This window comes from Arvicanthis niloticus, chromosome 16 (genome assembly GCF_011762505.2).
Source record: "Arvicanthis niloticus isolate mArvNil1 chromosome 16, mArvNil1.pat.X, whole genome shotgun sequence".
NCBI classification, from domain to species: Eukaryota; Metazoa; Chordata; class Mammalia; order Rodentia; family Muridae; genus Arvicanthis; species Arvicanthis niloticus.
Window position 1 is genome coordinate 70,662,566 of NC_047673.1, and position 22,098 is coordinate 70,684,663.

The 22,098-nt window shown below is 48.4% G+C and overlaps 1 protein-coding gene across 8 annotated transcripts in view; it reads left to right on the forward strand.

Moving 5' to 3' along the window:
• Positions 1-3,817: 3,817 nt before the first annotated feature.
• Tmem63a (transmembrane protein 63A) overlaps positions 3,818-22,098 on the forward strand; it is a 35,155-nt gene continuing 16,874 nt past the window's right edge. Inside the window, exons 1-9 of one of the 8 annotated variants that reach the window (XM_034520694.2) lie at positions 3,818-4,005; positions 8,188-8,387; positions 10,973-11,052; positions 14,658-14,721; positions 15,495-15,532; positions 17,282-17,424; positions 18,292-18,343; positions 18,691-18,799; positions 20,523-20,593. In XM_034520694.2, the coding sequence (XP_034376585.1) occupies positions 8,202-8,387; positions 10,973-11,052; positions 14,658-14,721; positions 15,495-15,532; positions 17,282-17,424; positions 18,292-18,343; positions 18,691-18,799; positions 20,523-20,593 (743 nt within the window). In that variant the 5' untranslated portion in view covers positions 3,818-4,005; positions 8,188-8,201. The other 7 variants (XM_034520693.1, XM_034520697.2, XM_034520696.2 and 4 more) reach the window with 7 other exon arrangements.

A 22,098-nucleotide genomic window follows, 5' to 3' on the forward strand; every position in this document is an offset into this window, starting at 1 on the left:
TGATCCAAATTCTAAGCTTTCTTGTCTTGATCCCCTCAAAGCAGCAGCAACCCCTGACTTCCGTGGTTTTTGTTTAAGGAACCAGTAATTTAATAATCACTTTACACATTGACTGGTACAGCCAGGCCTATGGCTAGTTCAACTTACACCCTAGATTTATTTTTTTTTTTTAAGGCAGGGTCTCACTATGTAGCTACCTGTTTTTATTTTATTTATTTATTAATTTATTATTATTGTTAATTTTGAGACAAGGTATTACGTAGCTTAGGATAGCTTCCAACTCCATATGTAGTCAAAGATGACTTTAACTTTTTTTTTTCAAAACAGGTTTTGTGTGTGTGTGTGTGTGTGTGTGTGTGTGTGTGTGTGTGAAGCCCTGGCTGTCCAGGAACTCATTCTTAAGACCAGGCTGGCCTCAAACTCAGAGATCTGCCTATCTCTGTGTCCCAAGTGCTGGGACTAAAGCCTTGCCTGGCTTTGATATTTTGTTTTTTGTCAGGGTCAAGCCTGGACACAGGATTGGAGTTCTCAACTGGAAGCAGGGATATCTGGAAGGCGCATAATAAATATACACAGACTACTTTTTGGGTACAAGCTGACAGGCAATTTTTCAAGGCTTAAAGTTTCTCTCTCTTCTCTCTCACTCTCTGCTTTCTTTCTCGGTCATTCGCTCACAACGTGAGGCTGCACACACTCTGCATTCTCCTGCACACTCTGCTTTTCTCCTGTGAGCTTTTCTTGAACTCCCACACTTCTACACACCTCTGTGCGTTCCCCTTTCACTTTCACACACACTCTTCACACACATCTCACATACATCTCACACACACCACATGTACTCTCCTTTCACTCACACACACATTCTCCATACACACCTCACATTCTCTCTTCACTCTCTTCAAATTCTCTCTTCACTCACTCTTCTCATGCTATCTCGCCTTTTTCTTGCCCCAGTCTTTTATTGATACTCCAAAAGCAGATATAAAAAAGACATTGTATAATCATTGCCAAATCAAATTAAAAAAAAAAAAAAAAGCATGTCCCACAAAGAGTTAAGAATTACAGTTGTTTCCCAAAGTTTCAAGCTTCTCTATTCCCAGGCCTGTGGCCAAAATAATAATTGCAAACTTAGCGTTATTTAAACTTTAACTTTCGACTTACTATACTTCAGAGCTCAGAGCTCCAAGGTCAGCTACTAGCATTTCCTGTGAAGCTCTAATGATAAATGACATGGGCAAAGCTGCCAGGCAGTGGCCAGAAAGAGTCAAATTAACCCTTAACTCAGCAGTTCCACTAGCTGTCTACTTCTGTGCATTGCACACAGTGACTCTCCTAAGGGTCCCAGTGTTTTAACTTAGTTTTACTAACATATAATTTTATGTATTCTATACTTCCTTATCTAGGAACCACTCTTACATGTTGTGCAAAACTTATTTCATAACTTCAATAGATTTTTTCCTTTCTTGGGGTCCCAGTGTTGGCTCTACTTCATTCTCTAATAATCTCTTCAAACTCTCTTTGCAAGTCACGCATTAATCTGGAACTACCATTGTGCAGTTACTGCATTGTTTCCCAGATGAGAACACACAGCATGCACCTGGGCCATTAGGACTGCGCTGTGCTGTGCCCTGTGCCTCAATTTTTAATTGTTTAAGAATCATTACATCAAGGAACACCTAGTTTCACAGAATTCACCAGAGCAGAAGGAGAAGGAAGTAGAAAAGTCATACATAATAGAATAATTATGCACACCAAGGCCAGCTGAAAAGCAGTCACACACAAATGAAATCTATACAGCCGTTGTCCAGGGCTAAGGTCAGGAGAAATGAGAACATCTGTTTTTTGTTTTGTTTTGTTTTTTGTTTTACAAAGAGCTGCTGTGGGCTGAGATGTCTCTCCATCCTGGCCAATACAGGCAGTCCCTTATTTCAGATAGTGGGTCCCCTGGAGGGATGTGTCTCCTGCTTCTCATGGTCCCAGACACCGTCCTCTTTACAAGGAGCTGCCTCAGGCTTCTGAGATGTCTCCATCTCAGCCTACTGCAGGCAGTCCCTGTTATTGTATGCTGTCCCCAGCAGTTTTTGTTTTTTCCAGATAGGGTTTCTCTGTGTAGCCTCAGCTGCCCTGGGACTCACTCTGTAGACAAGGCTGGCCTCAAGCTCACGGAAAGTTGCCTACCTTTACCTCCCGAGTGCTTGGATTAAAGGCGTACACCACCCACCACCACTGCCCGCTGACCTTAAATATTTTATAAAATTAAATCGTGTGTGAGTGTGGATATGTGTGAGTGTGAGTATGTGTATTAGTGTGAGTGTACGTGTGCACACACATGCAAGTGTGTGTGTGAGTGTGTGTGTGTGTGTGAGTGTGTGTGTGAGTGCCAGCCAGCATGTGCTGTGGAAGTCAGATGGAAACTTTAGGTTCTCTCTTTCAACAGTGGATTCTGAGGGTCAGACTCAGCTAGTCAGACTTCCGTGGCAAGCAACTGAGATTAAACCTCTAACCTTTCCTCCTCCTGCGTCCACATCTGGAGTGCTGTGATTACAGGCTTGGACCGTCACGACTGGTTTATGAGTCACTAGGTATCATGCATGCTACCCAGACACTTGGCCAACTTTTGTCAACTCACACTCTGGTCCATCACAGCCTTGAGCCTGTAACCTGCTGAGGGGCAGACAAGGAAAGCCTTTCCCAACCTTTTCTTTGGTAGTTGCACCATTATCCTAGTGTGACTGGGGCTAGACCCCAGAGCACAGACCAGGCCGGTGCCAGCATCATCAACAAAGGCAGAGATGAGGACTAAAGATGTGTGGAATGGGAGGCAGGAGAAGATCAGGCAGAGCCAATCTGAGGAGCCAAGGGAACGACCAGGGCCCTACAACCAGAGACCCAGAGAAGCCAGTTGTGGGGTCCTTAACAAAGAAAAGACAAGGACAGAGGAAGGCTCTGGGAAACTGTTAGCTGGGTGCTTAAGAGGGTGGGAGATTGAAGTTGGGACAGAGAACTGAGAGAGGAAAGAGACACCCTGTTTCAGATAGCCGCAGGCTGGGCTAGCATCAGGACCAGGGAGGCTGCGAGGGTATTTTTATCTTTGCAGTAGAAGATGAAAGCTCAGACATGGAAGTGAGGTCAGAGAAGCAGCAAAACTGTGCCCTGGGGAATGAGGAGCCGCTCAGGCATGGCGGTGTCAGTGTTGGCAAGAACTCCACAGCAAGCTTTGGTCCCAGTCTTTTCCTTGTGGAAATTGAAGCCTGCAAGTAGGTGGTTTTGCGGCGGTGGCCCCGTCACGGTCCACCCATTCCTCTAACACATCCAGCGCCAGTTCTGTCTTGGGTGAGGACGCATAGCAGGTGCAGAGGCCGCTGCTTAGTTGGAAACCTCCAAGTCCCAGCCAGAACACACTAGACGCTCAGCGTGTTTGGCCCGGGGCGGAGCAGTAACGAGTGGTCCTAGGGAACTCTAGAAATGCTGTACTTTATTTGGGGCAGTACAGAGTTTTGGAACTTTTAAGGTCCCGGCTCCCTTACGCTGCGGTGCTCTCTTGACTACAGATGGCTGGGAACAAAGTAGGTTCACTGTGCCTGGTGATCTCCCGTCCTGCAACCAAACTGGGCCAGTTTAGAAGTTCCTGGGGACGTTCAATCACGAACATTTGCAGATGCTCTCCGTCGCCGCAACTATCCTAGGCACGGCCCAGTGTCCTCTCAGCGGGGATGTGCTAGTAGGGCACGGAGGCAGTCTGGAGACGTCTTCTTCCAGCCTTGTGGGCGTTAGCTGGTCTGGTCCCGCCCCTAGACCTCCGTGAGGACGGCCACGCGTGGACTAGGGTTAGAGAACCACAGAGGGGCTCATTGCCCGGCGCACAGTGCTCGAGGTCCAGCTGGCGCCGACCAGAGCAAAGAGTCCAAATTAGGTAACGGGGACACAGTTCTGCGCATGTGCAAGAGGCGCCGGAGTTTCACTTTGTAACTTTTAAGTGGTGGGGACGCCGCCCCGCCCCGCCAGGTACGGACTGACCACTCCCCCGGGCGCGCGCGCCGCGTCGCTGCCGCAGGTAAACCGGGAAGGGGAGCAGGGACCGGGAGGTCGCGGCCAGCCCCTCCCAGGACGCGCTGGCCGGGGTCCTCGCAGGGAAGGGCGCCTCGGATCGCCTTCCCTCGGACTGTCTGGTGACAGTAGCCCGATAGGCGGCTAGAGAGTGCCAATCAAACCCCGCGCCGCTGGAACTTCCTGACAGCTCTTGGCTGCGTGGCGAATGCTTCCCTCCACCTCTTCCGCGGGCTTTGGAGTTTGTCTGTGGGCTCCCATCTCTCTGCATAACCCGAAGGGCAGCGTCGGAGCCCTCTTTTCTTCCTTAATTCCTAAGAGGCTAGACCGGGTTCGAGCGGGTCCGGTGACCACTCCTTCCTGTCCTAGTAGCACCCGGTGGAGAAAAACTGGAGACTTGGGGAAGGGCGGGAGGGGGAGGGAAGAGATGCGACCGTAAAGAAACCACATCCGACAACAACTTACCCAGACCTGATAAGCTTGGCTACCTGACACCTCGGGTGAGGTGGAGTTGCTGTCTTTCAGCCCCAAACAGGTGCCAAACAGCTGTGGGGACTTTTGCAAAAGGCCTGGAAATATATTTTCTGCCCTGAAGCTCTGGCTGGGTCCCAGGGCCTGCCCTGTTGAGAGTTTGGGGTGGAGCGCTGAGCATTTTCGGGTACGAATATTCGTTGTATGTGGGATGATGGCTATTGCTAAGTGTGTGTACCTAGGCAGGGCTCCTGAGACCACAGTGTTTAACTGTTTTTTTTTTTTTTTTTTTTTTTTTTTTTTTTTTTTTTTTTTAAGGCCCCTCTCACCCCACGTAGCGATGCGATTGGAATACAGCTTTTTTCCGTGCATGTCCTAGGCATGCCCTTGGCTTTGAGCAGCAGTCCCATCCCTTAGAGGCTTGTTTGATTTCTTCCCCATACCCAGAGCCCTTCTCTGTCTGGCCTGGCTGCCCCGTGATGGGTGTGTTCCCACCTGCCCTCTCAGAGCATGTTCCTTTGGGAAGGCACGAAAGGGCTGTCTCACTGAGAGCCTAGGGAATGTTTTCAGTAGTAGCCTCTGACTCATGCAGCTGCTGAGTGGGGACCGGTTGCTCCCACTGGAAGAACCAAGGATCTGGGACTGTGGCTTCTGATCCCCTCACTTGCCAAGCCATCCTTGTTTGCTCTGCCGTATTTGAATTCCCTGATTCTAGTCCACAGGGGATGCTGAGGCAGAGCAGCTGCCCTTGGTATCTTCTTGAGGCTGCACAGGCCACCTGCTGAGGAGCCTGTGACTGGACCAGCCTGTGCCCAGGCTGACCTCCTGTAGAGTTTCTGTTTTGTTTTAGAGTCAGAGTCTTACTGTGTAGCCCCAGATGGCCTAGAACTCACAGAGATCCACCTGCCTCTGCCTCCTAAATGTTGGGGTACAAATGGGTGTGTGCCACCACAACCTCTCTACCTTAGTTCTTACCAAACTTTGTTGATTCTTCTGGAAAGCCTGCTTGGCAAGAGAAAAATGATTTAGGAGTGTGGCCGGCCATTAGGAAAAGGGAGCTACAGGTACCCTCCAGGGTCAAGGCTTCTCTGTTTCTCCAGGCCCCTGAAAGAGCAACTTTGGTGAGTCACCCTTCCTGCTCCCAGCACCACCCAGCCCCTCCCTTCCTTCGGACAGTACTCCCTCTGTGAGAACTTATGAGGATGTTCTTCATTTTCTCTTTCCAAGCCTTCCTTATTTGCTCTGTGGTGGCCCATTTTCTTTAATTCTAGCTCCAAGGGACCGTTGGGTGCTGCAGCAGCCTTCCAGGTGGCTGTATGTGGCCTTGGCTTGGTATGCCACCTCAAGCCCAGAGCCACTGTGCTTCTGAGGGAGAGAGGCCCTCCTGACCTTGGCAGGGCTTAGTTCCATTGGACAAGAGATGTGAAGCTAGAGTTGCTGGGTGAAGAGAGAGGAACAGGGCGACACAGAGGGGCTCTGGGAGGTGCTGCAGATCTTGTTCTAGGAGTTTAGGTGAAAGCCAGGTAGGAAGAAACTCACTGGGCAAGACCAGAAAATGGGCATGTGGGATGAGAGACTTTGGGCCGGTCTTAGAGTCACAGCAGAGTGTGGAGGGTTTCTGCTCTGAAACCCTATATTGGAAGAAGGTGGCTCCCTGTGACTTATGTGACACTGGTGGCATCAGGACAGTGTGTGAATGTTGGTGCTGCAGGGGCAGGTCAAAGAGGACAACCTAGCAGGAAATGAGAAGCAGGCCAGAGGCCTGACTCACTAAAACTTGGAGCTGTCAGGGGTTGGGGATGGGTGGGAAGGGCTGATCCATCTGGGGACCTCTCTAGCAGATGCCCACAGTCCTTCCTTCCTAAGTGTGGCAACAGTACAGCCTTGCATCACCAGGCAGGGATGTTTCCAAGTACTGACGTCCTGGTGACTTTTTTTCCTCTTTTGAAACAGCCTTATGTGGAGGTTTCCATTAGTGTCCAGGGTGCCTGAAACCTCAGGAGGTGTCAGCACTGAGGCTGGAGCCATGTCTGTTGGTCTCAAGCTTTCTGTGTACCCGAGGCTAGCCTTAAAATCCTGATCCTCCTATTTCCTCCTTGAGTGCTGGGATGGCAGGTCTTCTGAGACCATTGCTTGCTCCTCTGGGTGAGGTCTAAAGGTGAGAAACAGGAAGAACGTCAGTTACAGGTACACGTGGCGTTCATGACTGCTCTCAGCCACTAGCCCTGTGGCACCAAACACAGGTCTAACTACAGCCACTGAAGTTCCATATAGAAGGAGAAAGTGGCCCATTCTCTTAAGCCCAATCCCCGCCCCTCCCAATCCTTCCTTCACTTTCAGTCAGGCACATTGCAAGTGTCTTGGGCATGTGTGAGTGTGAGTGAGTGAGTGAGTGAGTGAGTGTGAGTGTGTGTGTGTGTGTGTGTGTGTGTGTGTGTATTACATATGTGAGTCTGCACAGGCATGTGTGTGTGGGTCTGTGTGTATCTGCCAGCAGTGTCAGGAGTCAGAACTGAGACCCTACCTCACCCAACCCAGGACCCCTCACTAGCACTTTCTGTAGTTCAGACATCTGTTTCCAGTTCTCTACACCCCCTTTTCTTGCTCCTAATACTTCTGCCTCTCCAGCAGGCAGAAGAAACAGACTTTGAGGAAGGAAGTCCTCTGAGAATTACAATTTAAGCAGACTTGGGGAGCTGGGAGTTTGAGGAGGGAGGTGATTCCTTCCGACTTCCCAGTCATAAATGATGTGGAAAGCAGGCCAGAGCCTGGCCCCCAAGGCCTCAGGCCTCAGTGCCAGGGGACAGACTGTAGATTTCCATTAAATTTGTCAGGGGTTCTGGGAGCCTTCAGGAGTCAGCCTGCAGCCTGCAGCTGTGCCTGTTTGAAACACTGAACCTTCTGTTAGAGGGGAGGCATGAATGGTAGAGGGTGGAGCTGAGTACAGCTTTGCCCTGAGCCTCACCCAGGAGAAGGCCTAGGCCTCTCCCCTCTGGCTGCCCTCCCACTTTTGTCTCTCTCTCTTTGGGAAGCCCTCTGTGATGGCAGTTACAGAGTGAAGACCCGGGCTCTGGGAGTCAGGTTGGAGATTCATTTCTGTGGCACCCAGCTTCTTAGTTTGGGACGTGGGTGGCTGTAAGTTTCTGGACTTTGGATTCCAAGAACAAGTCAGCCAGCCTTGGACATTCTGACATTCTGAGAATAGTTGGTGTGGGCTCCTGTCCTTTTCTCCGATGGACCAACAGTGTTCCTGGCTGTTCCTCAGCTGGCAGCTGAGGCTTCTTCCTCTTCCCAGCCTTTGTGGTCCTCTCTCCTCTCCTATCTGTTTCTGGATGCTCTGAGGACTCTTGCGGGAGTTATTTTCCCAGCAGCACTTGAGGCTAGAGGAACTTCAGCAGTGGCTACCTCTGACCACCCCACCCTTTCACCTCTTTTACTCCTTTTTGGGGCATCTGCTCTTTGCATTCCTGACCATCTTGGCTGTTCCTGTAAGTGAAGCTAGTCTCTGGATTCTACCTGGCACAGAGTATGTCCGGATTGTGCTCGTGGCTGTCTTCTGAGTCTGTGCTCACCTGTGTGGGGTAGTAGGTGGGAAGTGCTTCCCTTTGGCTGTGGCAGCACTGGCTGGGGGAAAGTTTGCACTGTGATCTCATACTTCTTGTTCTCTAGGGAGAGAAGGCACAATGACCAGCTCCCCATTCCTGGATCCCTGGCCGTCCAAGGCAGTGTCTATCCGCGAACGCCTGAGTCTTGGGGACCGTCCCAATGACTCCTATTGTTACAACTCGGCTAAAAACAGCACTGTGCTGCAGGGGGTCACCTTTGGAGGCATCCCCACTGTCCTGCTCCTAGATGTCTGTTGCTTTCTGGTAAGATCCCCTCTCAGTTATGTGTTTAACCCCTTGTTCTCTAGGGCCTTCTAGGAAACCCACTTGAGGTACGTACTCTACTTTAGGTAGGTAGGTAGCCTGTGTGTGCTCTGTGACCCTGAGCATGGGGTGGAGAGACATTGAGTCTGGAACCATTGTAATGATCCTTCCTCAAAGGATTTGGGGATTGAGTAGGGCCTCCTGTGTCAGTGTGGTCCAGATTACACAAGCCACCAGCTAGTCCTGTGTTGTCTCACTGGCCCTCAGGGTGGGTGGCATGAGAGATGCAAATGGCGGATGTGGACCAGGGTTAGAGCAGGTGCAGCTTCTAGTGTAAGTGGTGTTTCCTTTTGCCCTAGGATGCCTGGAGCTTTCGGGAACCAGAAATAGAATCTTTGAGCTGACCTTAGGGGACATGTGTCTCTTTCCTTAATAGTGACGTACTGTTCACAAAGATTCTTCCCATTTGAAACAGGTGTTATTATTTTTGCAGTGTGACTCAACAATGGTTGAGATGTGTGTGCGTGTGCGTGTGCGTGTGCGCACGCATGTGTGTTACATTAGGGATAGAACCAGGGCCTTCTGCACACTCCACACTCCACAGGCAGTTCCCTACTGAACCACATCCCAGCCTGACTAGTTTAGGCTTATTGGGGTTAACATGTATTGTCTTTTAACAAACACCCCCAAACACAGTTGTTCCCTTGACCCTAGCTTCTAAAAGCAGAGACCATGGGGTAGATGGGAGCGTGGAGTTCACATCCTAGGTCTGCCTGGAGCAGGGTGGCTAAGTTGGGTGGAAAAACAAGGATGGAAGGGGAGATAGTCAGAGGACCCCAGTTCCTAGCAGGCAGGAGTGGGGGTTCCCATGCCCACATCTCCTGACCCTAAACTTGACCGCAGGAAGGGCATTTCTTCCTAATTTTGGTTCCTAGGACCAAGGTCTACATTGTTGCCCTTGAGGTTTGCTACATGGTTGCTCATCTGGGCTGATAAGGGAAAATGCCTGTTTCCACCTTGGCTTTCAGGAGAATTGGAGTCCCTACTAACAAGCATTCCCAGCACTCTCCTTCCAGCAGGAGAACAGTTATCCATACTTGTGGGCCCAAGAGGGGGAGCAGGCAGGGCGTAGCAGAGGGGGAGAGGTGGCTAAGGTGAGGGGTCTGGGCAGGACTAAGTGGGGCCCAGGCAGGATGGGGAGAGGCTTAGGGACAAAGTCGCTTTCATCTAGATTGTGCGGGTAAAGTGATTTCTTTTTCCACGAGGGACAGGGTTTCATTATGTTGCTGAAGATGATCTCTGAGCTCCTGGCCTCAAGCAATCCTCCTGTCTCAGCTACTCAACTAGGTGGGATGACAGGTTTACACAACCAGGATGGATTTGGAAAGATTATTGTTATTTGCACTGGAGAGTGAAGCTAAGTCTTCTCATACTGTACCAGTCTGTGCTACCCCAAGCCCTCTGAGTTTGCATTTTTATTGTAGGAATTTATAGGGTCAAGTGGAGGCTATGTTCAAACCAGAGAAGACCTAGGTATGGGGGAGATGTCCACACTGTGCAAAGAGGCAAGAAATGACAGAGGGTGACAGCATCCTGAGAGGCTTGTGTTTGTTCTACAGTGGGACTCGTCTGTCTTTGGGATCACATCACCCACTTACTGTCTCCACTTAAGAATTCCCTAGAAGTTCAGGGCTAATGGATTTCCCTTAAGGAAATAACATCTGCCCTCAAAAACCTAGTACATCTAAGGTTCCAGGTTCCACCCCCAAAACTAAATAAACATATGACCAAAGCAGGAAAGCCTGTGCTATGTGAGATGTCTTTCCCCCTCTCTGACTCTCAAAGGAGCCCATGTAAGTTGGGGAGAGAGAGGCAAAGACACAGTAGAGAGCTGGCCAAGGCAGAAAGGGTCTGAGAAGAAAAGATGTCTGAGCGTCTCAGACATCTGGACATAATAGGCAGAATGGGTCTCACTCTGCACATCAGGTTGTTGCTGTCACATAGGCCTGCTCTTCTGTTCCAGCTCTCTGGTGTTGGGCCAGCCTGGGGTGCCAGGGCATGATGGGGTTTACTGGATGGATACACTTGCTGTGTGGGGTCTGCAAGCTTGCCTTTAGGGGAAGTAAATGTGAAGAATCGGACACAAAATAAATGAAGTGTAATTTAAAAAAAAATCAGACCAGGCGCACGCACATTTGTAGTCTCAGCTACTAAGGGCTAAGGCTGGAGGGTCACTTGAGCTCAGGAGTTGGAGGCAAGCCTGGGCAACCTAGTGAGGGCTTGACTCTAAGAACAAGGTTTTGGAATGAGGTAAAGAGGGGAGCAGCTTTTCCTTTCTGGTGAGGTCAGATCTCACCTGCCTTGGGGTCTGCTGTGGCTGGTGCTTGACTAGAGAGACTCCATCCAAGCCTGAGGCAGTGACGTCAGTGACGGTGACGTGGGCACAGTGGAGGAAGGTGCCAGGCTGCTGAGCTCTGTGCTCCCTCTGAGCTGTGTGGAGTCCTTTAGCCTCTGAGTCTGGCTGCTCCCACCCCCGGCCCCAGCCCAGGCAGTCTCCTTTGACTTGGTTTCCTTTTTCCTTCCAGTTTTTAATCCTGGTATTTTCCATCATAAGGAGAAGATTCTGGGATTATGGCCGCATAGCCCTGGTATCAGAAGCAGGCAGGTAAATAAAACAACAGAACATTTTACCTAGAATGTGAGCATGTCTGTGCATCCTTCTGAGTGTGACTATTGTGTATAAATATCTGTGCATTGTGAATACATGTGCATATGTTGATGCATGTCTGCTTGCATGTATGTGGGTGTGTATGTTTGTGTGTGTATGTATGTATGTATGTATGTATGTATGCATGTTTATGTATGTGTGTTTCTGGGATGGGCTGGAGCCAGGCCTGTGCCAGGAACTGTATCTTCCTTTCTGTTGCTCACCAAAGACCCCTGTGAGGCCTTGCTGCGTAGAGCTGCGTTCACAGGAAACCAGTGTCTGAAGATCCTGTCTCCTGGGGCTCTGGTTTCAGGCTGTGGATAGTCAGCATTGCTTTTAGGGTTTTGTCACCAGGGAAGGATGCCATTTTCTTGCTCACCTTGAACACGTCTTCCTTAGAACGCCATATTTAAGTTCATTACCTTGTGTCAGGGCTGGCTCAGTGACTGAGAAGGAAGGCAGGTGTGGGGAAGCTGCCCGCCTTTCTTCCTGGTCAGGGCTCAAGTTGGACAAGCCCCTTAGTAAAACATAGGCTCCCTGGCCAGACCTTGGGCCCTTCCGGTCCCATGCTGGGTGGGACAATTCTGTGCCCTTTACTAAGGATGAGGATGAGTCCTAGAACCAGATTTTCCTGTTCTGTCTGGTTGCTGTGAACCTCCAGAACTTGTGTCAGGTGAGGCAGCATGAAGTGAGTGGAGACATCAGGTGCCCCCTCCAGGCCCGTCACTGCTTCAGCTGAAATATCACAGTGGTGGGATGAGGAAGGAAGGCACATTTAGGGAGACGTTACTCTACCCCCAGAAGATCCTTCAACGGTTTCTAGTTAGCATGGGCCTGAGCATGAGTCCTACCTCAGAATGCAGGAGAGGAATGGCTTACCTCCTAACTGTTAAGGATACATCCATTCACACTTGGGGCTATTTTGCTATCTTCTTTCCTCCGTGTCACAGAACTGAGGAGGGGCATCTCATTCCCTGACAAGGGGTCTTGGAGGACACCTTGAGCCGGATCTGTCTGGTTCTGAGATGCGCTGAGGGCTGGAATGAATAACTCCAGAGCCAGCCTTTCAGGGAGCTCAAACAGCACTTGACAGTTTACTGACGTAATATTTTACACATCTTGGCTGCAGCACTCTGCTCCAGGTTCAGTGAGAGACTCTCCCAAAACATAAATGAAGAGACACTGAGGAAGATGCCAAGTGTTGGCCCCTGGCTATCACGTGTGTGTGCACGTACATCTGCACCTGAGTGCTCACACGCAAAGACACACACCACACACTCACACATACTCACACACAGCACCGTATTTAACTTGTTGGTTCATTCACTCTGAGATGCACACTTTAACATTTTCTTACCATTAGAATAGGAATGTCTCTTTGTATGTATGTATGGTATGTATGTATGTATGGTATGTATGTATGTATGGTATGTATGTATGTATGTATGTATCTATTTGGACGTCTCCCATATCCCTGGCCTCCTGGGTGGGGGGTTTCTTTGAACTTATGATCCTCCTACCTCAGCCTTCAGCTGAGTCCTGGGATGATAACAGGTATGTACTAACATGCCCAACATGCATTGATTGTATTATCAATTGTAGCTTGATTGGCAACATTGTGTTTCTCTTAAAGATTCATTAAAAAATTATGTATCTGATTACCACTGGTATCTTAAATGATATAAAATCATATAAAATTATATATAAAATATATATAATATAAAAATATATAAAATATAAAATATATATAAAATATAAATATATATAAAATAATAAAAATTATATAAAATATTAAATTCTATAAAATTCAGTGTGTATGCATGTACATGTGGGACTTTTTAAATTTTTTTAATTTTTATTTATTTATTTATTTATTTTGTTTTTTTGAGACAGGGTTTCTCTGTGTAGCCCTGACTGTCCTGGAACTCACTCTGTAGACCAGGCTGGCCTCGAACTCAGAAATCTGCCTGCCTCTGCCTCCCAAGTGCTGGGATTAAAGGTGTGCGCCACTACTGCCTGGTGGGACTTTTTTTGAAACATTTTTTTTTTCTTATGTAGAATGCAAATTTTATTTTTCTAAGGAGATACTTCACTTGTCATAGGATTTTTTTTTTTTGTTAAAACATTATATTTATTTTATGTATGTGAGTACACTGTCACTGTCTGCAGACACATCAGAAGAGGGCATTGGATCCCAATACAGATGGTTGTGAGCCACCATTGCTGGGAATTGAACTCAGGACCTCTGAAAGAGCAGTCAGTGCTCTTAACCATTGAGCCATTTCTCCATCCCCTTATTTTTACTTTATTTATTATTATTATTATTATACATATATATATATTTTTTTGAGACAGGGTTTCTCTGTGTAGCCTTGGCTGTCCTGGAACTCACTCGGTAGACCAGGCTGGCCTCGAACTCAGAAACCCGCCTGCTTCTGCCTCCCAAGTGCTGGGATTAAAGGCGTGCGCCACCACCGCCCGGCTTTTTTTAATTTATTTTTATTTATTTTTATTTATTTTTATTTTTTAAGACAATATCTCACCTTAATTTTTTCATTAATTGATTTATTTATTCACTCCACAGCCTAATATCAGCCTCTTCTCCTGCTAGCCGCTCCCCCAATTTCTCCTCTTCCTCTCTTCCAAGAAGGGGGAGCCCCCCTTTTACAATTTTTATTTTATATGTATGAATGTTTTGCATGAATGCTTGCATGCATGTCTGTGTATCACATGGGTGCTTGGTGCTGGCAGAGGCCAAAAGACAGTGTCCACAAGAAGGTGTTGGGTCCTCTGGAACTGGATTTACAGATGGTTGTGAGTCACCGTGTGGGTGCTGGGAATTGAGCCCAGGTCCTCTGGAAGAACAGCCAGTGCTCTTAACCACAGAACCTTCTCTCCAGCCCCGAATGTATGTGTTTTGCAGTGGACCCATTCCAGTGATGAGGCTTTGCAAGTATTGTTATTTTTTCTTAACAGCTTCCTGTGTGCAGAGGTAGCTTGTTCCCAAGCTCCCTCATGTCCCTGGGTCCACTCTTTCTCAGGCTGTTTCTCTGGAATGAAGCCCCTATTTCCTGTCATTTCAGTCACTGGGGCAGGGTAAAATGCAGCATTACACATTGATTTGGAAGTATTAGGAAATGTCCAGTAAACAGGCGACACCTTGAAGTCCCTGCAGGTGCACAGTTCAGTGCTGAGGTTGGAAGTTGTGCACATAGCTGTGGTCCCTTGACACCCTGGCCTTGGGGTGTGCACATAGCCATGGTCCCTTGATACCCTGGCCTTGGAGTGTGCACATAGCTGTGGTCCCTGTGCAGCCCATCCAACACAGAGTTTTATGCCATATGGGTTTATGGGCCTTGCTTCTGTTTTTTTTGGAATAGTTTGTATTTGCTACTACCACTGAGAGTCAATAGCTTTGATCCTGAACTCTAAGATTAGAAAGAAAAATACTGAACATGTATATTCAACCTTTTTTAATTTCAGAATTATATATATATATATATATATATATATATATATATATATATATATATATATAATTTTTTCCCCTTTTGTGTCTACAGTGAGGCCAGATTCCAGAGACTGTCATCTTCTTCTTCAGGGCAACAAGACTTTGAGAATGAGCTGGTTGGTATCCAATGGATGGTTGTTTTATGGCTCGAAAGGCAGAGGGTACTGCCTGGTAGTGAAGATTGACTGAGGTCTAGGCAGTTGCACTCCTGGTTTAAGGACTAACAGCACTGTGGTCAGCTCTGGGGAACGCTCCCCTCCACATGAACAGCAACATGAGGACATGGAAGCATCTGGAAGGAGACAGTGGTTAAATGATCCCTCACTGCAAGGCTCCATTGACTTTCCAGGCAAGACGGGCTGTGGATCTCTTAGGCTTTGTCAGCAACTTGTCTCTGACCTTTATGGTTCTTGTAGAAGAGTTAATTATTGACATGCCTGCTAGATTTTGAGCCAAACGTGGGCAGGAATCCTGTCTCATACAGTGTTGTCCCCGGCACTAGCTATCTGATAGGTACTTAGTCACTGTTGACTGAGTGATGAGCAAACATTTGTCTTTCCCAGCTGGCTTTATGGAGCAGTAAGACCACAGAGACCATGGAGCTTACACATATTTCTTCCCCTCTCTAAGGCCTGTGCTGCGGTGCTTTCCAATTCATTAGACTGGTTCCTGTTGTGTCTTTTTTTTTTTTTTTTAAATCCCTACCTGCTGTGGGGTCATGCCTTGCATGAATAAGAGTTGGGGAGGGGTGGCAACTCACTGAATGTGTGAAGGAAAATCCTTTTCTACACAGCTCCAAGTGGAATGGAGCTGTGATCTCAGAGCTGTGATTGTATCTGCCTCCCAAAGACATGGGTGCTGGATGCTAAAACCTGTTCTCTGTCTCCAGGGATGCTGCCCTTGGTTGACGGCCATCTTCCACCTGCAGTGAGTAAGATGGGGTGTCTGTTGGAGCATGTGACTTCGTGTGGGTACTTGGCCATTCAGGAGGAAGAGGCTGAGATGTTAGATTCTGAAGTGGTGTCTCTCATACTTTTCTGGTTGAGGACCCAAACAGTGTATAAGGGCTAGAACAAACATGGCTGGGAAGTCCCGTTAGACAGGGCACAGGGACGCAGGTATGCAGGAGGCCTTCTACAGACACAGACCTACTGGGTATCCCCAAGCTGCAGTTGGATTTCAAAGGTTCGAGAATCTTGTGATAAACTTTTGAACCAAACGAGGTGGCTGTCAGTATGGAATTGAACCCAAGGCTTTGTGCATAGTGGGCAAGTATTGTACTTCTGAGTTATATCCCCAGCCCTTAGCTAAAAGAATTTAATTTCCCCACTTACTCGTTCTGATGCATATGAACCCATCTGGCAGAGTTGCTATCCATACTTAATCGATGAGCGATATCAGGTAGAATAATTCCTGTCTAAAGCAAAGCAAAACAAACGCCCCTCCAAAACAAAACAACAAAACTATAGATCACATAATACCGTAAAAGAAAAGGACGTTGTGGAATTGGGGACATTGGCTTAGGGATTCTGAGTTTCTCTCCCGGGGCCTCAGTTTCTCCACCTGATTTGAGTGGGAGTTTGGCGGGAGTTGTTCCGGGGTTGCTGGTGGGAGGCAGGGTCCAGTGAACTTCCTGAAGCAAGAGGAAGCAAGTGGACGTGGGCTTGGCTTGCTTGGAAGCGGATAGATTTTAGCTGCAAAGTGCATCCTGAAATGAGGCGTGGAGCAAGCATGATGCCCGCTGGCATGTCTGTGAACACCCTTGGGAGTCGGATGTGCTCATGGCACCCTGGAGCTCTGCTGGGGGTGTGAGGTGGGAAGCGGACGGTTCTGAGCCCACTCCGATGTGACTGTGTGAATCCACAGTATGGTGCCGGATGCTGGGCTGTGCAAACTCACTTTCTTCATGTTTTGGTGGCTTTACCATGCAAGGCTTACCTGGTCTCTGGAGCAGGAGCCTTGGAACCCCTCTGTGTGCAGAATGGGGAGGAGTAGGTGGAAAGAAACCCTGACCCTCCTCCCTCTGTGAAAAGGAAATCTGGCTGTTGTGAGCCTGGGACTTTACAAATGACCTAGGAATTCTTTGTGGGTAGAAAGGTGGATCAAGTTATTCCCCCATTTCTGGGGCCATGGCAGGGAGAGACAGAAGATTTTATACAGTGGGATGGAATGAGACAGACAGTGTTCAAAACATGGCCCACCTCAGTCTCCCAGCCCATCCTGGGGTTGGGGAAAGGAAGACATAGAGAGAAGGAGGGCTCAGGTGAACTGCATGGCATTCCTAACGTGGCTTTCAGTAGCCATCTTGCTGTGGAAGCAAGTAGGGATTGTGGGAAAGTTGTATGCACACGCCTCATCCGTCCATCATATGACAGGAACACAGATGTTTCTAGCAACAGAACACAGGGAGATGGTAGTTAGTTCACTGAGAGCATGGTGCTGGGGCTGGAGATGGCCCGGGAACTCAAGTCAATAGCTTTACCTTTGTGAGTATGTGGTCCTTAAAGTCACATAGGTTTTCCGTGCCTTTGTACCTACATCTATCTAAATAAAAGATGTGGCATAAAATACCATCTCCTACGATTCTCGTGAGGACTGGATGAACACTCCATGCAAGGCCTGTAGGCCTGGCTTCCACCGCTGCCTGGTAAGAGTGTCCCTGCGTGTCTTGGCCAGTGATGACCAGATCCTGGAGTGGTGTGGAGAGGATGCTATCCACTACCTGTCCTTCCAGAGGCATATCATTTTCCTTCTGGTGGTGATCAGCTTCTTGTCCCTGTGTGTCATCTTGCCTGTCAACCTCTCAGGAGACTTGCTGGGTGAGACCCTTTCTTGGCCAGTGCCTGTGTTGGGATGGAGTACGGCTCTACAGGGGAGGGACTCGGTTTGGTAGAGTGGACCCTGGGGGAAGTGAGGCAGTCTTAGGGTGACTGTGGGAAAATTGTCATCCAGATCTAGAAGAGACCCCTCTGAACCTGGGCTGCGAGCTGGGACCCCTTAAATATCAATTTTTGGTTCTAAGTAGGGAAAAACTGGCAAACCAACCAACCAACCAACCAACCAACCAACCAACCAACCACAAGGCCTATAGAATTGGGCAGGTTTCAGCAAGTGTGGTTTTGCTTTTATTTTATTATTTATTTATTTATTTATTTATTTATTTATTTATTTATTTATTTATTTTTGGAGACACAATCCTACTATGTAGTCGAGGCTAGCCTTCCCTCGCCCTCCTGAGTGTTGGAATTATAAGTAGAGCCACCGCCCCCAGCTTTAAAATGTATCTTTCAATTTTCTACCCTTATCCAAGCCTGGAGGCCATCATTCATGGCCCCAGATGCCTGTAATATGCAGTCAGAGTCACTGTGGAATTATATCTCCTATGACATTAGCTTCCAAATGTCATCACAGACCCACTTGTGATATTCAGGTTCTCAGCCTTCTTGCTGGTAACAACCAAGGATGCCTCTAGTTCCCATCAAAGCATCTTTAAAACAAACCTCAGTGCCAGGCAAACTTAACATCTGCTTTGCTGGCATGGCATGATGGAGAAAACAGGTTGCTTGATGTTGTCTTCCATCAGGTCTAGGCATCATGTACTGCGCCGGCCCTGAGCTATAGACCTATATAAACCAAGGGCAGTTAGGCCCCTTCCTCTGTGGCCCTAAGTGTCTGATTCTCTGCAGATAAGGACCCTTACAGCTTTGGGAGGACTACAATAGCAAACCTGCAGACCGAGTGAGTATGGATGGAGCTTGCTGACCACAAAGGTTTGGGAGCCAAGAGCAGGCTGGGCGTTGTGGTGTAAACATGTCCCGGGCAGCTTTTGTTTTGTGGGAGGCTTAGAGCCTTGTGTCAGGACTGAGAGGCTGCGGTGTGGGCATATCTCAGGCAGCTTCGGTTCTGTTGGAGCCTTAGAGCCCGTGTAAGAATAGGGATCTCTCCGAAGTACTATGGCCTCTGTTAGGGCAAAGCCACTGACTGGCTCTTAGCCAGTGCTCACTGAGGGTGATTCATCCCCAGCCTTGTACTCCATCCCTTCTGTTGGGATGCCCAGCCTTGGTAACAGGTGATATCTTCCTTAGCAATGACCTCCTCTGGCTGCACACAGTCTTCTCCGTCATCTACCTCTTCCTCACTGTGGGCTTTATGTGGCATCATACACGGTCCATCAGATACAAAGAGGAGAGTCTGGTGAGTGAAGCTGGGGCCTGGGGGATGTTCTAGGAGGGTCTCAAGTGGGAGATGGGGGGACAGTCCCCATGGCCTTCACAGAACCACATCAGTAGTTAACTTGAGGGGTACTGGAACCTTATTTCCATCTTTATGCACTCACTAGACACCACCATCACCACCACCACCAACATCACCACCATCACCACCAGCACCACCATCATCACCATCACCACCACCACTACCAACATCACCATCATCACCACCACCATCATCATCACCATCACCGTCATCACCGACACCATCACCGATTTTTTAAAGACAGAGTCTTGTGTAGCCCAGACTCATTTGAGGTAGCTAGGCAGCCAAAGATGACCTTGAACTCATGCTCATTTTGCTCCCACCTCCCAAGGGTTAGGATTACAGGCTCGCATCAACACATTCAGCTTAGTAGTAGTGTTGTTATTATTTAATTTACTGGTAAATGGCAATTTAGAAATTTTCCTTCATTTTGTCAGCTGCTACTTGATCTGTGGGGTCAGGGCTTGTAGCTACTGCTGTGAAGTAAAGAAGTCCATGGAGGACTGTAAGCCAGTGGTAGAGCGCTTGCCTGACAGGTAACAGGCACCGGTTGATAACTTAGCCTGCAAAAACAACATAAAACACACCTTCCCTTCTAGTTTGCTTTCTGTTACTGTGATAAACACCACGACCCAAAGCAACTTAGGGGAGGGCAAGAGTTTATTTCAGCTCACATGTCCAGAAATTGAGGGAAGTCTCAGCAGGAACTGAAATAGAAGGGAAGAATGCTCCTTTCCAGCCCCTCCCTAGGCTCACAGCCTTCTAGCTTTCCTACGCAGTCCAGGACGGCTTGCCTAGGGATGGTGCTGTCCTAGTGGGCGGGGTGGTCATCCAGCCATCATGACAGTCTCTCACAGATATGACCACAGACCAACCTGATCTCAGTGATTCCTCAATTGAGCTTTCTTCTTCCCAGGTGACTCTAGGTTGTGTTAAAATGACAAAACAAAACAAAACAAAACAAAACAAAAACCAGGCCTGGAGAGATGGCTGAGCGGTTAAGAGCACTGACTGCTCTTCCAGAGGTCCTGAGTACAATCCCAGCAACCACATGGTGGCTCACAACCATCTGTAATGGAATCTGGTGTCCTCTTTGGGTGTGTCTGAAGACAGCCACAGTGTACTCATATACATAAAATAAATAAATAAATTTTAAACAAACAAACAAACAAACAAACAAACAAATCCAACCAGTATCTCCACCTCCAAGCCCAAACAGCCTGGGCTAAGGACAGGTGACCTTCTGTGATTGGTTTTCGACTTCTTTGAGCCACATTCCTTTCTGGAATCTCTCTCAGTTCCCGTTCTGCAAAGGAGGCTCATGTGTTGCTTTGGAAAGGGAAACCATGTATATAACACCCCCTGCCTCTCCATGTGTATAACACCCCTGGCCTCTCCATGTATATAACAACACCCCTAGCCTCTCCATGTGTATAACACCCCTGGCCTCTCCATGTGTATAATACCCCCGGCCTCTCCATGTGTATAACACCCTGGCCTCTCCATGTGTATAACAACACCCCTGGCCTCTTCAAGGCCAAAAATGAGAAAGCACGAACCTCGTATCTACGTCTTTCTCGTGATGTGAAAGTGATGACACCCCACCTCCTCAGTCACCCCTTGACTTCTCTTTGTGACTTTCTCCTGGTATGTTCCCTGGCAGGTGAGACAGACCTTATTCATCACAGGACTCCCCAGAGAAGCCAGAAAGGAGACTGTGGAGAGCCACTTCCGGTAAGAGAGAGACCCTTTGAGCCGCTCATGATGAACAGGGCTGTGGAGGCCTGGGGCCCCTGAGGCCTGTGCTATAGGTGTCTTCTGTCTGAATGTGCAGGGCTGATCCCTCCCTACCACAGGTATCAAGTGACTTCCAGGGTGGCCCTGCAGAGGGGGCTGTACCAGCAGCCTGGCTGGGCTGGTGTGCACTCTGCACTAGTCATGGTTAGGGCTCCAGGACTCAAGATCCAGAGTACAGGCTGAAGTTCATGCTGGGGGAGAGCTGCGCTTTCATGCAGAGCTGGTCTCCCAGGCCCATGGATGTTGGCTGTCTATAGGGAAAGCCTCTGGCTGTTAAGGACTCTGGGACAACCTCTGCAGCCACAGGTCCTGCAGGCAGAGCAGGCGATGCTTACAGCCACAAGCACAGGAAAAGCCTCAGCTTTGATTTCCAGCCGGAAGAGCAGCTCCAAGGCTCCTGCCTGACCCCCACCAGACCACTCCCTGGCTGGGTGTCAGCCTCTTCATCCCTTGCCAGTTCTGCCACCGCAGCAAATACCAAGAGTTAGGTATAGATGAACTCTGTGCAGCTTATGAAGAAAACACTAGGTGAGTAGTCAGCATAAACAGGACTGTAAGCGAATGCTTAGAGTTACTGGCAGGTCTCTCCTTCAGCAACTACAACTATTTAGGAAATATTTGCACATGTATATGAATACATTTGCATATTCACTTGATACTGGAATGATTTTTTTTTTTTTTATTCCTTGAAAAAAAGTTCCTCTAATTTGCCTGCCAGGCAGTGTTTGGGAATAGTGTGCCCACTTCATGCACGAACTTAAGTAGGAAAATGTGTGTCTTCATTGCCATGCAAACACTGCGTGACTTAGACACTCCCTGTTCAGGAGGTTTTCCTGGGGGAGGCTGTGGCCATTCACAGCAACAGACTTGTGGCTTTGCTCTGCAGCAGGGTCACGTTCACTACGAATCTCCTTCTCAAAGCCTTTTTTTTCCCCTTCATCTTTTTGTGCTTCTGATTATTGAATCTTACTAGACAGAGGCTCTACCACCGAATCGCATTGCTAGTCCTTTTCTGAGCTCTCGTTGGGTCAGAACTGGTCTTACCGACCGACAAACTCATCTATGGGTTTGCCTTCTCACACACTCACTAAAATCCAAGCCTAAGCAGGCTGTGTTTCCAGTACCCAGAATAGCAGCAGGTGGTGCCTGATGTGGGCCTGCTGTCCTCAGGGTCATGTGGTCAGTGTTTCGTGTATGGCAAAGGGACATTTTGTGGTAGCTCTTGGCTGACCTTGGAGCTAGGCTGCCTGAATTCAGCTTCTGACTCAAATATTCACTGGCTGTGTGATCCTAAGCACAAGAACTCCTTACCCTTGGTGAGGCTGTTTTATTGACTGTTATGTGTGTAGATATTTCCCTGCCATTTTCTACTGTCATTAGACCTTCTAGAAGTTTGTTGTCATCAGGAAAGTTGTGGGTTGAGTAAGATTTCAGCGATGGCC